The 14,568-nt window shown below is 28.3% G+C and overlaps 1 protein-coding gene across 1 annotated transcript; it reads left to right on the top strand.

Annotated features, from left to right (window-relative positions):
* The first annotated feature begins 887 nt into the window (after nt 1-887).
* LOC109804900 (CHCH domain protein) lies at nt 888-5,311 on the top strand. The gene is made up of 5 exons (XM_020366818.3): nt 888-1,045; nt 3,095-3,151; nt 3,277-3,357; nt 3,457-3,632; nt 5,008-5,311. The coding sequence occupies exons 1-5, from the start codon at nt 1,024-1,026 to the stop codon at nt 5,104-5,106; spliced, it is 435 nt and encodes a 144-aa protein (XP_020222407.1). The 5' UTR covers nt 888-1,023; the 3' UTR covers nt 5,107-5,311.
* The last annotated feature ends 9,257 nt before the right edge of the window (nt 5,312-14,568 follow it).

Genomic DNA, 14,568 nt, shown 5'->3' with positions numbered 1-14,568 from the left:
TTTATAGATATTCGTCTTCAAATCAATTTTATTATATGTATGCTTCAAAAAAAAAAACAAGAGTAAGCTAGCTATGTAATATATAATTAATTATTACAATATAAATAATAAACATAAGGAATACTAAACTGAATTACTGGTCAACATAAGCAAAAATATAAATAATAAAAAAGAAAATAAAATAACATTATTTGAAAAAAAAACCAATTAAATTAATTTTTCTTATTCAATAAATAAAAAATATTACAAAACTGTTAAATATGAAAAATAATACTTTAAAAATGTTATCCTTAATATAATCTTCCATGCTTCATTAAAATTGGTTGTTTTTATAGTATAATTGTATATTTTTCTAATACATATTCGTGAACACATATTAAGAAAATAAAAATATGAAATTTTAATTAAAAATATTTTGATATCAACATATACTTAAAAATTAATATTTTTAAATTAAAACTAAAAGTATTTATTTATTATGTAAAAGTATTTCTAGAAAATCAAAGAAATTAGCGTCTTAATCAACTTAACTCTTGATTTAATTGAGATGAAATAAATAAAAAATTAAAAAATAAGAATATAATAATAAAAATAAGTTAAAAGATTTGATTGATAAAAAATAAAAAAGTAAAAAATTAAAAATTAAAAAATAATAGACTTCATCTCTTTTTTCTCTTTTCTTTTATATATATATATATATATATATATTATTCTTTATCCATTTCTTTTCGATCAAATAATATAATTTTCACTTTAGTTTTTATAAATATTTATCTATCTTTTATTTCTCATCTCTCCGAAAATAGCTTAAGAGAAATGGTAAACGTTCAATTCTAGACTGTTCGAACACAAGATGCGTAACCAACGTAAATGCGACACGTGTCCCACCGACTATTTCCAAGGATTTTAGGGTTTAAATAAGTCATTCACGTTAATAAAACCAAGCAGCATACGGTTTTAAGCCTTAGCCGTCTTTGCTCCTCTTTGAATCGTTTTGCCCCTTTCTTTGCCCTAATTTCAACCATGCCTCGCCGTAGCTCCGGTGGTAAAATCTCCAATCCCAATTCTGTTTACACTATTAGTAATATATATCATGTTTCTGTTCTATTTTCGCCTTAAATGGTTTCTAGGGTTTTCTTCGCCGACCCTTTTGGCCTTCGGATAAATTTCTCATAGTTCCTGTTATCTCCTCATGTTTTAGTAACTTTGTTCCTCTAAGTTATTTGCATAAATAGTTTGATTCATGAATCGCGTTTTCCCCTCTCTTTTTTTTTTTTTTTCTGTTATTTTTGTGGTTGTGGTTGTGGTTTTTTTTTTTTTTTTTTTTTTTTTTTTTTTTTTTCTTGGGTTTTCAATTCAGAAAATCACTATAAGCTTTACATGATCTTGGAAGATTTGGTGCTAGTACTTTTCTATTAAGAAGAAAATGATAGCTGCGGAAATGACCTAATTAGAAATCCTTCTGAAAGTTGTTTATCTTCCTCTTTGGATATAACATCGTTAGGTAGGAAAAGGATACTGATTCCATAAGATAGTGCCAACTTAAAAATATTATCTCCCATTGAGTTATTTACAAACTAACTTGCCCTCCGATCAGATTTTTTTGAGTCCTAACAAGATAAAAAAAAAACACATGAGACGAATTTAATTTATATTTTATCTACTTCTCTTCCAGATCTTGGGATTTTTTTTAATTTGTTATTTTTTTTGGGAATTATTTTTTGGCTTCGCAAATCTTTTTATTTATAAAGAAAATGTTTTATTTATAAAGATGAATGGTCCCTTAAATTTCTGATGTTTGATTTTTGTTTTGATATATGATTATGCTATGTTAGTCATTATGATTTACCTTTGTACGTCAGTGTTTTATTCTGCTGTTAGTGTTAAGTAGGGGTGTACCGTGGTTCTGTTCGGTCGTGAACCATGTTAACCGTACCAACAAATGGTGCCAGTATGTTGATTCCAGGTTATGGGTTGGGTTGAGTCTGAAAATATCTGACTTGTAAAGCTTGTGTGGCACCCTCAACGTAATGCTACCTCGTTAGTGTATACCCACACGGTTATATATAAATTCATTCATTTTTTATTTTTTTATTAATGAAATGAAGTCTATTACTGTTAAATTTTTGTATATCTAAAAACGGATCAATTATCTTTTTAAAGGGGTGTATGATTGAAAACAATGATGCAACTCTAATTGAAAGTATCCCAGCATTAACAACTACTGTGCATTAACAACTACTCTATAATAAAAATATAAAGGATCATCAATCTATGGTAGATGGATTATGTTTTTTACATTTTCTATGATTAATATTACCTTATTGGTTAGGAAATGTGTTGTTATATTAATTTAGGTATTTAGTGTTACATGGGTTGTAGAGATAACAAGGTGTGGGAGGGGAATATGGATCTAGTGAAGGGATTTCCTCTTATAGGTTCATCATGTCACATCCTTGTCTTAAAAGACACAGGTTGGTTCTATTTGAGCTACAAGCTTGTTAGCATGTAGCTGGAGTTTCATGTATTGCAATTTTGTTTAGTCATTACACAATCAATAATTCAATAAGATGGCATGAAGTATCATTTTGTTGCTGGGGTTGCATGTTAGGTTGCCAGAAACTTTTGGAATCTAGATTAGCTGTGATTCTGGCATTGTAGATCTCAGGGAAAAGGGAGACAAACATTCATAGTGGGCCTGCTGACAAACCTAGATGGTGGTGGCTAAGTGTGTCCAGAGATGGACACATCTCTGGTGGTAGTTTCTGACAGGCCTAGAAAAACCCAAGTATCCAACTAAACTCATGAAAAACCCTGAACTCTAGTGCTTATGGCAGAAAGAGGGAAATTATTGTCAATAGTATTAATATCAGTATCAATACTGAAATGTTTTGATTGAGATAACTTTTATTATTGTTTAGAGATTTTCCATTTCTGATTTTTTTTCATATACCATGTTTTTTTGATGTGATATAGGATCTTAATATGGTAATATGTTTATATGAAGTAAACTTATGGTTGGATCATCTTGGTTTTGCATAATAATGTTGTTTTCTTCATATCTGACCCCCTATTGAGTCATTGCTTACTTTAGGAAGATCTGCCCGTCCTGCTCCTCGAGCAGCACCAGCTCGTCCTGCTCCTCAACCAGGTATGCATGAATACAATACAGGGATGCTTATTAAACATTAAAGCTTTATGATGCAATTTTAGTCTCCTAAGACGAAATTGTGGGATATTTTTTCATATTATGGAAATTGCATGGTCTTCATGCAGTCCACCATGCTCCTCCTCCAGCTCCTGTTCAAAGTGGTGGTGGATCTATGCTTGGTGGCATTGGTTCAACAATAGCTCAAGGTATGTCATCGAATATGAATGTTACATTTGCCTCATGGAATCCTATCAAAGATAAAAATTCATGTTCTTATCTGGTATTGAATTTCCATTTTTTTACAGGTATGGCTTTTGGCACTGGAAGTGCAGTGGCACACAGGGCTGTTGATGCAATAATGGGTCCACGCACCATTCAACATGAAACAGTTGTCAGTGAGGCTGCTGCTGCTGCCCCTGCACCCACTGCAAATGCTTTTGGTGGTGATGCATGCAATGTTCATACAAAGTCATTCCAGGATGTAAGTTGTTTACCTAGTTTTTATTCCTTTAATTGAATAGTGTTCTTGGTATATGATCTGCAACTGCAAGTCAACGCTAATTCATTAGTTTGCACTCATGAGTAATTTTGTGATGGAATTTGCATGGTGAATGATTGGTGATTTCCTCCATGAACCTCCTATCTCCCTTCTTGCACTTCCATGATCCGAATTCAAAGAGAAAGCAAGTCAATGGTGATGTAGGGAAGGTGTTTTGGTGCACCACTCTTCGATTGAAGAGATAAGCAAATGAAATGAGCACTAGCCACAAGGAGAGTTTCCTTCATGGAAGTGCTTAAGGAGAATAATTCTCCTAAGTGACGAGAGAAATTGGGAGATAATTCAGGAAATGAATGTCAAATCTCATCAAAAGTGACACATACAAATAGATTTAGGCCTTATATAGAGCTAGGAAGCTTATGGAGCAAGCTAGGCAATCATGATTATAAATTAACCAAGGTTGCTTAACCTAAGGTGGCTAGGCGCAAAATTTGAATTTGAAATTCAAATTTGGACGTCCAAAAGCTCATCACATGTACCCATGTGCTTCTAGATCCACGATGCACATTAACCAATGAGTAGGCCATGTGACAATCAAGGAAGGTGTGACTTAATCTGAATGCCATGAGATTATCATTTGAATTTGAATTTGGATACACCATATGCACCTAATCTACTTGGCAGGCCTCGTGTCCTTAATCCTTAATTCAATTCAAAAGCTAATGGGTGACCCAAAATAAATTGCACCTCTAGGTCCAAAAGAAATACACAATAAGGAAAATTACAATAAAGCCCTTACACTATTTAGTCCAAAATGCAAGGCCTTCAAAGAAACTTTACACAAGTATGTGAGAGGTATTGTACTTAATTATTTAGTGGCCCATAGTCCAAGATGAGGTAAGACCCACTAACCTCAACATGAGCCCAATCCTGTTAAGTCCGTCTAGTCCAGCCCATTTCTCTATGTTCCTTTTGGATGACACTTCTTGGTATGATTCCATCGTTTTGTTTGTGTGACATGTATGCTATTTCTGATACAAATACCAAAGGATATGGTTTTTGCTTTGCAATATGTGGGAGGTAAAGGTTTTCTTCTGTTGTTGGTAAACTAATCAAGAGTAACTAACAGGTCTGCTAAGAGATATTATTATAATCCTTCTTTTGGATGGGCGAGAGTGGGGTTTTGAACTTCTTGTGTGGATGGTACATTAGTGTTGGTATATTAGGATGTGCAATGTAAAATAAAGAGTTTAAGTAATAAATATTTCTTCCATTCTCATTATGTCAATCTATGATGGTTTTCTTAAGAATTACTTGTGTATGATTAATGCAACTGATCATATATATCTGGTTGCAGTGTTTGAACAGCTATGGGAATGACATTAGCAAGTGCCAGTTTTACATGGATATGCTTGCAGAATGCAGAAAGAACTCTGGAGCTTCATTGAGTGCGTGATTACCACATGCCTGTTTTGGAGTTTGCATTGATGCACTGTCTCTCCTATGGTTAGAACTGTTTATGTGGCGAAGAATTGCATTTTTAATAAAATACCATTTGTCTGGAGATGCATACAAACTGATATAAAATCAGTATTGGGATCGGGCCTTTATTATTTGATACTTTATTTGATACTTATAATTGGTTGCGTATTTTGTCTGAATATTCCGGCTGCTTGGATTATGCTAGCATGTTCTATTTCTTTCTTACATTCGATCTTAGATTAAAGTGAAATAAGGATAAAAAACAACTTAGTAACAGATCTTTTATGTGCAATTTAGAAAACGTGTTTAATGGATATAAATAAAAACAAGTGGAAATTTTTTTATTTAGATTGAATGGTGAAAAAGAGTGAAAGAAATGTATAAAAATAATTTTTATTTCTTAGCATCTTTATTTTTACTTAGTTGGTTTACAAAAATATTTAATCTTTAGGGAGTAAAAATAAGTAATTCACGACGCTCATTTTCATGTATGGGAACAGAGATTCACTTTATGTTGGTCTTTACAAATATTCTTGATTTTTTCATCTCGTTCTAACGTAGCAAAAATTACACAATTCTGACTATCTTTTCCGAATCAGCATTTAAGCAAGGGTATGTAGACTTGCTATACCTTGTTATGGTAGAGGTCAAATATAGCAATGTTGGTTTTAAATATATCATCAAATTAATTGTAATGGTAGGAAGACGACTTCATCCGTTCTATGTCAAAATCGGATTCAACAGCGATGACTATCACTGCCTGGAAACCTTGTCAGTAGGGATGAAAATATTTAGATTAAGTTAGGTTTTGAATACATTTGCAAAGTAATTTATAAAAATTATTTTTAAATTTGGTTTATTATTTATTATATTTTTTTTAGGTCTGATCTAATTTTTTTAAAAGTCTGGTTTAACTTACTAATATTTTAAAGTTTATTTTATATTAATAATGTTAAATAGATTAATAAATTAATTTTAATATTTTAATAAATTGATTTTTAAGTGAGTTTTTTTTTGTGATAAAATATAATTTCATTCCATTATTATTATTATTATTATTATTATTATTAAAATTTAAAGTTTAAAATAAAAATAAAAATAAATTTAATGTAAGAGGATAACTTGTATATACTGTATACACTTAGGCAATGTATAATAAAAGAGAATAATTTAAAAAAAAATTTAAAATATTTTTTCATGAAAATGAAAGAAAAAGATAGGCTGACTACTAAATTTACTTACATATCAACTATATAAAATGTTTAATTTTGTAAAAATATCAAAAATATTAACGATTATATATATATATATATATATATATATATATATATATATATATATATATATGTATAGATTGATCTTAGATCTAATAAATTTTTTTATAGTTTAAGTTCAGTTTATATAAATAAATAAATTTTTGAAAAAATTAAATTTAACATTTTTATTATATAGATTTACTCGTATTGAATTTAACCATTAATAATTAGGTGAGAATGAGTTAAAATAGTTAGAAGCATGAGACATAAGTTTAATTCCTGTAATGATCATTTTTGTAATATTTTTTATTTAAAAAAAAGAATTTAAATAAAAAAATCAGAAGTCATTGTATAAAATGAAACAAAGCCTTTAAAATTTAGGCTATTGTCGTTGAATTAGTCATAAAGTCATCGTCTTGGATGTAGCGTCTAGCAGCCATGATCTGTCGTTTTTGGCGTATGCTTAAGTGTCCCTCCTTCCCTCTCCCCAGCCCACAACTACATCAACATTATGTCGGACAAGTTTTATAAAAGAAAAATAATTAAAAATAAAATATGTTACCATTAAAAATTAAGTCTAATTACTCATTTTATTTTTATAATTTAAAAAAAAAAACCTTTTAGCTCCTGCACTTCAAATTATATTTTAAGTTTCTACAAGTACTTTCGGTAACTTTTAGTTCCTCTTACTAAAAAAATGTGCGGTTAATGATAGATGACGCTATACTGATATTTATTGTACTTCACATTGTAATTTTATTGTTACACTTAGATTATTTTTATATTTTACTCTTTTTACTTTTTAATCAATACTTAAAAAACACTTATTTAAACCACAATATGAGTAATATTTTTTTTTTCTTTTAATGTTTTGTAAGTTCAATTTTTTATACTCTCTTACATTAATTAACTCTCATTTATCTTAAATTAGAAAGTCTCGAAATTATAAAGTTTAGATGTTCTTTCAAAATAAGATGGTTTACGAGTAGCGATATGTATTAGCACTATTTATAGTTGTAAAAATTTTCACATTGTTTTTATCTTGTTACATAAAATATTTAGATTTTTGACACATCAAATTCTTACTGCATCAATTTAAACTCGCAACATCAAATATTTGGAAAATCATGCCATTGTTAGTTATATGGAGAATTTTTTTATACTTTTGTTTTTATTGTTGGTTATCATGTTAAATTATTATTATTTTATTTTCTAACAGCATCATGCATCTAAAGTAATTTTTGCGTTGATGTGTGATAAATATCATTTGATATATAAAACAAATTTCAAACATATATAATAAGATTGATTCAAGCCAGTTCCTATTATTATAAGGAGTGTCAATGTAGTTTGGTCTTGGTTAAAGCAGTTCATCTCTTTTTTGATTATTTATTTATTATTTGTGATGTGGTCAATAAATTCTTCAACTTGGATGGGAAAAGGGCATGTTGAGGAGTATTATCAATGAGATTTATATGGTCTAAAGACATACATCATGCATGTCTTAGTTAGTGTTGTTTGTGTAGGTTGATTATTTTAGTGGTGTTTGGTTAGTTTGTATATATATATATATATATATGAATTTTTGGTATCTCTTGTACTAATTTAATATATATTATTATCTTTGTTTCCAAAAAAAAATAAAATGAGAGACTACCTTTTGACCAAGAAATACATTAAAAGTTTGAAATCGCAACACTCTTGGTTTAGAGTCAAATAGAAATTGATGTAGTAGGATTTAAAAGAAATATACTTTGTAAAGTAAACAGGAGGGTACAAGTGTTAATGAGGAGAGAGAAAAAAAAGTGACATGAGAAGGAGGAAGAAAAAAGGAGAAATTGTTGTTATGGATTAAAAATTTCTCATATAAGAAATATAATAAGTTATTTCTAAGGAGTAAAAAGTAAAGGTTGTATATGTTTAAGGATCAAAATGTAAAATTATTGTAAGTATAGAAACTAAAATGTAAAGTGCAACATATATAAGTACATGTCAGTGTTACATCATCTATCTTTGATGACATTAACTTTTTTTTTTTTTAATGATAATTTTGGTCTATTATCACATGCTTCCAATAGTTCTATTGTGAGCCATGAGGTTTTGTTGAAGATCACTATGTAGGTCACACAATAGTATCCCCATATTCAAAAAGATTTGATTAGGAAGTTCGCGAAGTTCGAATTTATGGTTTATTGTCAGCAATAAACAATGTGTGCACCTGTTGAGGTATTTGTGAGTAGTGGTTAATGGTATTTGAGACTTTATTGATTGAGTCCCTTGATCACTCCATAAATTAAGCTAACGAGGTAAGTTCTAAAAACTTTTATTGTATGATCAAGACATTTATTGAAAGCGATTTCAGTTAATTATCTTATTTATTTAATTTTTTTTATTTTGTATTGACAACTGAAATAATTAGTAATATCATCAACAAATTTTTGTTCATTTTTTTTTTTTTTGATATTGTGTGGCTTGTGAAACAAGTTTGACTTACTATTAGTTTAAAACTTGTAGATGATCATATGGGTCAATTACTTGACATTTTTTCATCCCGGATATAGTCTCCCTTACATGTGCAATGATATCATTCCTTCTTTAGTGTAGACAATACACGAGTCCCATTGTACATAAACCTATAAGATGTTCTAGAGATAGTGGGAAGAATCTTATGCTTAACATTTCGGTTATATATAGCTACTGGTAATGAAAGTAATTTAATTATTTTTTTTATTTTGTTATTTATGTTTAACATTTACTTTATTCATTTTAGGCACTAGAACCAATTAAGTCGAGAATTTGGAAAAACATATTTGTACGGATTACTTGTGCCTCAATTCATATAGAAATTCAGGAACAATAACCTATACTAATATAAAATTTTGGGGATATGGATGAATACCTCAAGAAGACATATATTTTTTTTTATCTCTTTACACCAACAAGTTAGCATAAGTTAACAACATTAATTAATTAATTAATATTCATATTGTTACTAATTAGTTTCTTTTTCTATTATAGGTGTCACTGACAGTACATTGTCATTATTCTTGGGGAGTATATAATGGTGTCCTTATGTTCCTTTGCATATAGGAAACCCATCTGTGAGATGAAATCCTTATTACTGGATGAAATCCTTAATAAACTAATATATTAATTAACCAGTGTTGTGATCAGCAACAATGTGTTGGGTGGTATGTCAAATGCAAGATATATATACACGAGTGTGACTATTTATGTGATGTATTATAAAAGTTATTTGACGTATTGGATGAAGCTCATAATTAACGGGAGCATTACTGATTCTTGAAAATAATATAACTTGTATTTTGACATCTTAAAATAACTTTAATTTAATATTTATGATACATTGTACACTAATATATTATATATGTTTCAGTTGTTTTAAAATGCTCACTTAGTGTCTCATAATGAGATTTTGAAAATACATGATGAGTGGGCAAGATATGTCCTTCAAATTAGAAATAGTTAAAATTATATATATTTTAGAATTGTATGTTTTTAATTTGTTATACCTTAACTTAAGTAATTAAGTATAAAATATATAGGTACTTATTGTATTTAGTGTATGATTTAGAGTTCTTTGTGTGTACTAATTTGGAGGAACATTAACAATTTGTTGGATTTTAATGTTATTTTTATTATGTATGATGAACTATTATTTTGGATACTTGATTATCTTAATTATATATATTTGTGAATCTACCTGGTATGGATGTTGTAATATATTTAATTACAAATGTTAATAATTTATATACATAAAAAATAGAATATTAAAAAAGATACATTTTTTTTCTCCATTGTTATCACCTTAAATATTTATCCTTTTGATGTCATAATATCATTTAAGATTCTTTTTTTTTCTTCTTTTATACATATTAACAAATCATAATTTCTTTTTCATATAAATAATAATATTTATTACATTAGTAATAATTTAAATCATTGGCAGGACTTTTATATATATATATATATATATATATATATATTAAAATGTAGTTCATAAATAAAAATAATATAAAAATTTAAGAAAAATCTCTAAAAATGCTTGTTAGAAAAATCATCTAAAAACACTTTTGTTGAATAATAGTTATTAAAAGTACTCTTGATTCTAATTCATATACAGAGACATTTAAAAATATTTAAATTTAATTTTAAACTAAATAAAAATAAATTAAAAAATATGGGAGTTTGAAATTTTTTTTGAAAATGTTTTCATTAAAATATATTAATTAAGTAAAAATTAAGGATAACAAAATGGTTCAATCCACTTAAAGCAGGACATAAAAATATTCTCAAAAAAATAATTAGATATTGATTTTAAATTTATATAATAAAATATTCAATAATTTTTAAATTGTTTTAAAATTTACAAATTTCATTTATATATTAAAAACTTTTTATTTGATCAGTTAGATAGTTAAAATTTGTTGTATAACATGCATTATTGAATAGAGTCAATGAATTTCTCTTCACACACACTTACATATGCACACACGCATACACACGCGCGCACACTCGTAGACACACACGCACAACTGTAAGGAAAAAAAAAAGTTATGCCTAATTTGATGGAAACAGTGGCTGCTTTTTCTCTAAAATTATTGATAGCACTTTACATTTGCATTATTTAAGCACGAAACTAACACAAGAACTTTTTCCCGTTCTCAAGGATAAGATTTTCATTTCCTTTTCCCTCGTAATATTTTCGTGCTTGTCTTCATGGACATACATTGAACTCACGATGCCTCACAAATTATGTGCAATTTACTCAGTGCTGGTTTAGTGGAAAGCACCCACTAAATTGAATCCTCACAAAATTTCTGTCTATATACAATAAATGATGGTAAAGGACCCAAAAGGATGTTATCTTCACCTTTCTTTTTAACTCTAATGCGTAGTGATTTGGAAGTGGTTGTTTTGTTTCGCCTTCAATTATTTTTGTATCTTTATGATTCTACTTTAAAGTTGTTCAGTATGGTGTCGTTTTGGTGCTTCTTATTAGGGCATTTTAATAGCAACACTCAACGTCTTTCACGTTACTTGCCTTCCTTGCTATTCTCATTTCCTAATGTAATATATTCCAATACTCAACACTTTTCTTCTTCGTTCTACGCAAACGTAGCCACCTTTATTTTATTTTGTCCAATTGGTCTCTTCTACTTTAGTCTCATTTATAGCCTTTTACAGAATATTATTATTAATAATGTTACATTCATAATATATATGCGCAGAGTCAGTATCTCTCGAGAATGACCATCGATCCAATACAGGAAAAAACAACTAGGTGTGTATGGTTTAAACTTTATGAGCTAATACTATTCTAATGACAGACACGCTGTCTGTGGAGAAAAATAGTACTATTTTACAATTATGGCATCTCTCATGATCATTCTGAAAAGGCAAGCTGTCTAGATAAGGTACAACATCAAATAATGGATTCAATTTCACATTTATTTATTAGTTTTTCTTAATTTTTAAATTAACACAGAGAAGTTTCTAGAAAATTATTTGTTAGAGTTAATTAAGAAGGAAACAAAAGGTCTATTCTTTAGTTCACAATTTGATATGATTGATTATATCATATTTATATGGCATATGTATTGCATGTGATGTATGCACACTTCCCTCCCATACATAGCCCACAGATCGAATGTTGATGTGCATTTGTAAAAATTAACCTAAATTTATGGGGGAAATGCATATTTTTGTTCCACTTAGAAAATGTAACTTATATTTGAATATAATTTGTCTAGACTCGCTGATGATGCGAGAATATTTTGTTGTTTGAAGTATGGACAATATGTACATAATTATTATTATTCTTTTTTACCATGTAGTGTAAAACAGCTGCAAATTCAACAAAAAGGAATAATTTGTTATAAGTAATAATCGATACATATAAAATCACATGGAATTATAACTTTTTATATCCTCATAATATTAAAATTTTGTTGCGACATACTTTGACGTTTAATGTAATTTAAAATCACGTCTTATAAAATAATGTAAAATTACCCTTCAATAAAACGCGTAATTGCAACGAAAGAAAGCTTCACTAAATAGGCAGTGAGTTGATAGCAAGGTAAAAAAAATAATAAAACACTTTATTTATTTATTTTTTTTATCTATCAGAATTACTAGAATTCAAAAAAGATATTTATTTTTGGGAGCACCTAAAAGACAGTGTGCATATATCAAATGATTCGTTAAATAAAAAGTTGATCATCAAAAGCTTTCAGCCAAAAACAAAAGCACCCAATTCCACGCATGAAAAGAAAAAAACTTGAATTTAAGCATTTTGCCACAATATTGCGGAAATAAATTTCACTCGCACTAAACTTTAATTCAACAAATAAAAAAAAGCTACAAAAAGGTTTTCTGGTCTTATTCTCAAAACTATATGCCACCAGTAAACTACATAATTGAAATTATAATAGTTACAAGACATAAGCCATTTGCTATTGTGTAAGTGGAAAAATATCCACAATTGAAAACATTAGATACTTGAATTTTTCAACAAAATGAATGGATGTCCATAAAATAGTAGAACCGAAAAACACTCTTAATACTATCAAATAGAGTGCTAATGACATACTCCGATAGAGACTCACCTAAAGGATTACTGCACAGGCTTGAACCGCAAACAATTCCACCCTTGTATATATGTATTATAAATGGAAGAAGTCTCACATTGATTAGTATTATCTTTAAAGAATAATTTATATATCAAATTGTGATATAGTCATATACAAGGAGGCTAACAAAAATGGAAAAGCTCTTGCACATATACATGAGTCAAGTAGGCTTATCTTTAGTGCAACCTGGAAAGCGGAACCTTTCAGAAATCATGAATGATTTGATTAATATTACATGTTACATTAGGACATATAAATTCTTCTTATATAATTAATTACAAAGCTTGGACTTAATTTATTTTCATGATAAAAATATAAAAAAATGTGATATATGTGCTGAATCAAAGTTAACTAACACACCTTGTCCTTCTATTCAATGTGATTCTCAATTGATTGGTTTAATTTATTCTAATCTTGTTGATTTAAAATAAACTATGTCTAGAGGTGGTAAAAATTACTTTATTAACTTTTATAAATGATTATTTAAGATATATTAAAGTTTATCTTCTTAGACATAAAGACGAAGCTTTTAATATATGTTTTTATCTTATAAAGCTAGCTAGAGTAGAAAAATCAACTTAATAGAAAGATTAAAAGGATAAGACCAAATACGGGAAGTGAGTACACTTTGTTTAATGTTTTATGTGTAAAAGAAGGTATTATCTATGAAGTAACTCTACCTAATTCACTAGAGTCCGAGAGTAATGGAATAGCTGAAAGGATTAAGATGAATGTTTTGCTTATTAAGATGAATCTTTGGGGAGAAGCTAGTTTAATTATTTGTTTCTTCCATAGTAGAATCTTTTATAGGAAAATCAGTAATACACCTTATGAGGAAATTTGGTAAGAGAGAATTTTTTTCATACCTAGGAATCATCATTCCTAAGAATTACAAGTATTGGGAACCATGATTCTTGGGAATAGTTAAAATATATTTGGTTACTCATAAAAGTTCTTGTGAATATTCATATAAGATTATTAAGAATTAAAGATTTCAAGTATGGTTATACTACTGTATTCTTGAGAATATAAATATATATAATTTTTTTTACAAAAATAGCCTTTGTTAAAATATACTTATTAGATATATTTATTTACTCATATCTTATTACAAATATGACATTAAAATATTTTTAAAAAATTGAAAATTCATAGTTAAAATCATCTAAATACATAATTCTACAAAAAATAAACAGAAAAAAAATGTTACATAGTAGTTAAGAAGAATAAAAACATATATTTCATTTTATTCAAATAAATAAATTAAAAAATGTCAACAAATACTATTAAACTATAGAAACAAAATAAACTTTAATAATATTAATAAAATTGATATGGTTAAGAAATTATGAAATACAAGAGAGAGAGGAATAAAGATATGGGAGGGAGGGAGAGAGGGGGAGTGAGAGAGATAGGGAGAAAGAGGAATAAAAAGAGAAAGAGAGAAAGCAAGAAAGAGAGAGAAGAAGAGAGGGAGAGGAAGAGAGGGGGAGTGAGAGTGAGAGAGAGGGAGAAAGAGAAATA

This window comes from Cajanus cajan, chromosome 2, assembly GCF_000230855.2.
Source record: "Cajanus cajan strain Asha chromosome 2, NIPB_CcT2T_4, whole genome shotgun sequence".
Lineage (NCBI taxonomy): Eukaryota > Viridiplantae > Streptophyta > Magnoliopsida > Fabales > Fabaceae > Cajanus > Cajanus cajan.
Note: the sequence above shows the minus strand (reverse complement) of the source record. Positions and strands in the feature narration are given on the sequence as shown.

What these genes read in the sequence shown, in the direction of transcription:
- LOC109804900 (XM_020366818.3), top strand. Translation starts at nt 1,024, where the DNA reads ATGCCTCGCCGTAGCTCCGGTG. An exon ending in TGGTTCAACAATAGCTCAAG is followed by an intron (nt 3,358 to 3,456) that starts GTATGTCATCGA and finishes ATTTTTTTACAG; the next exon opens with GTATGGCTTTTGGCACTGGA. An exon ending in ATACAAAGTCATTCCAGGAT is followed by an intron (nt 3,633 to 5,007) that starts GTAAGTTGTTTA and finishes ATCTGGTTGCAG; the next exon opens with TGTTTGAACAGCTATGGGAA.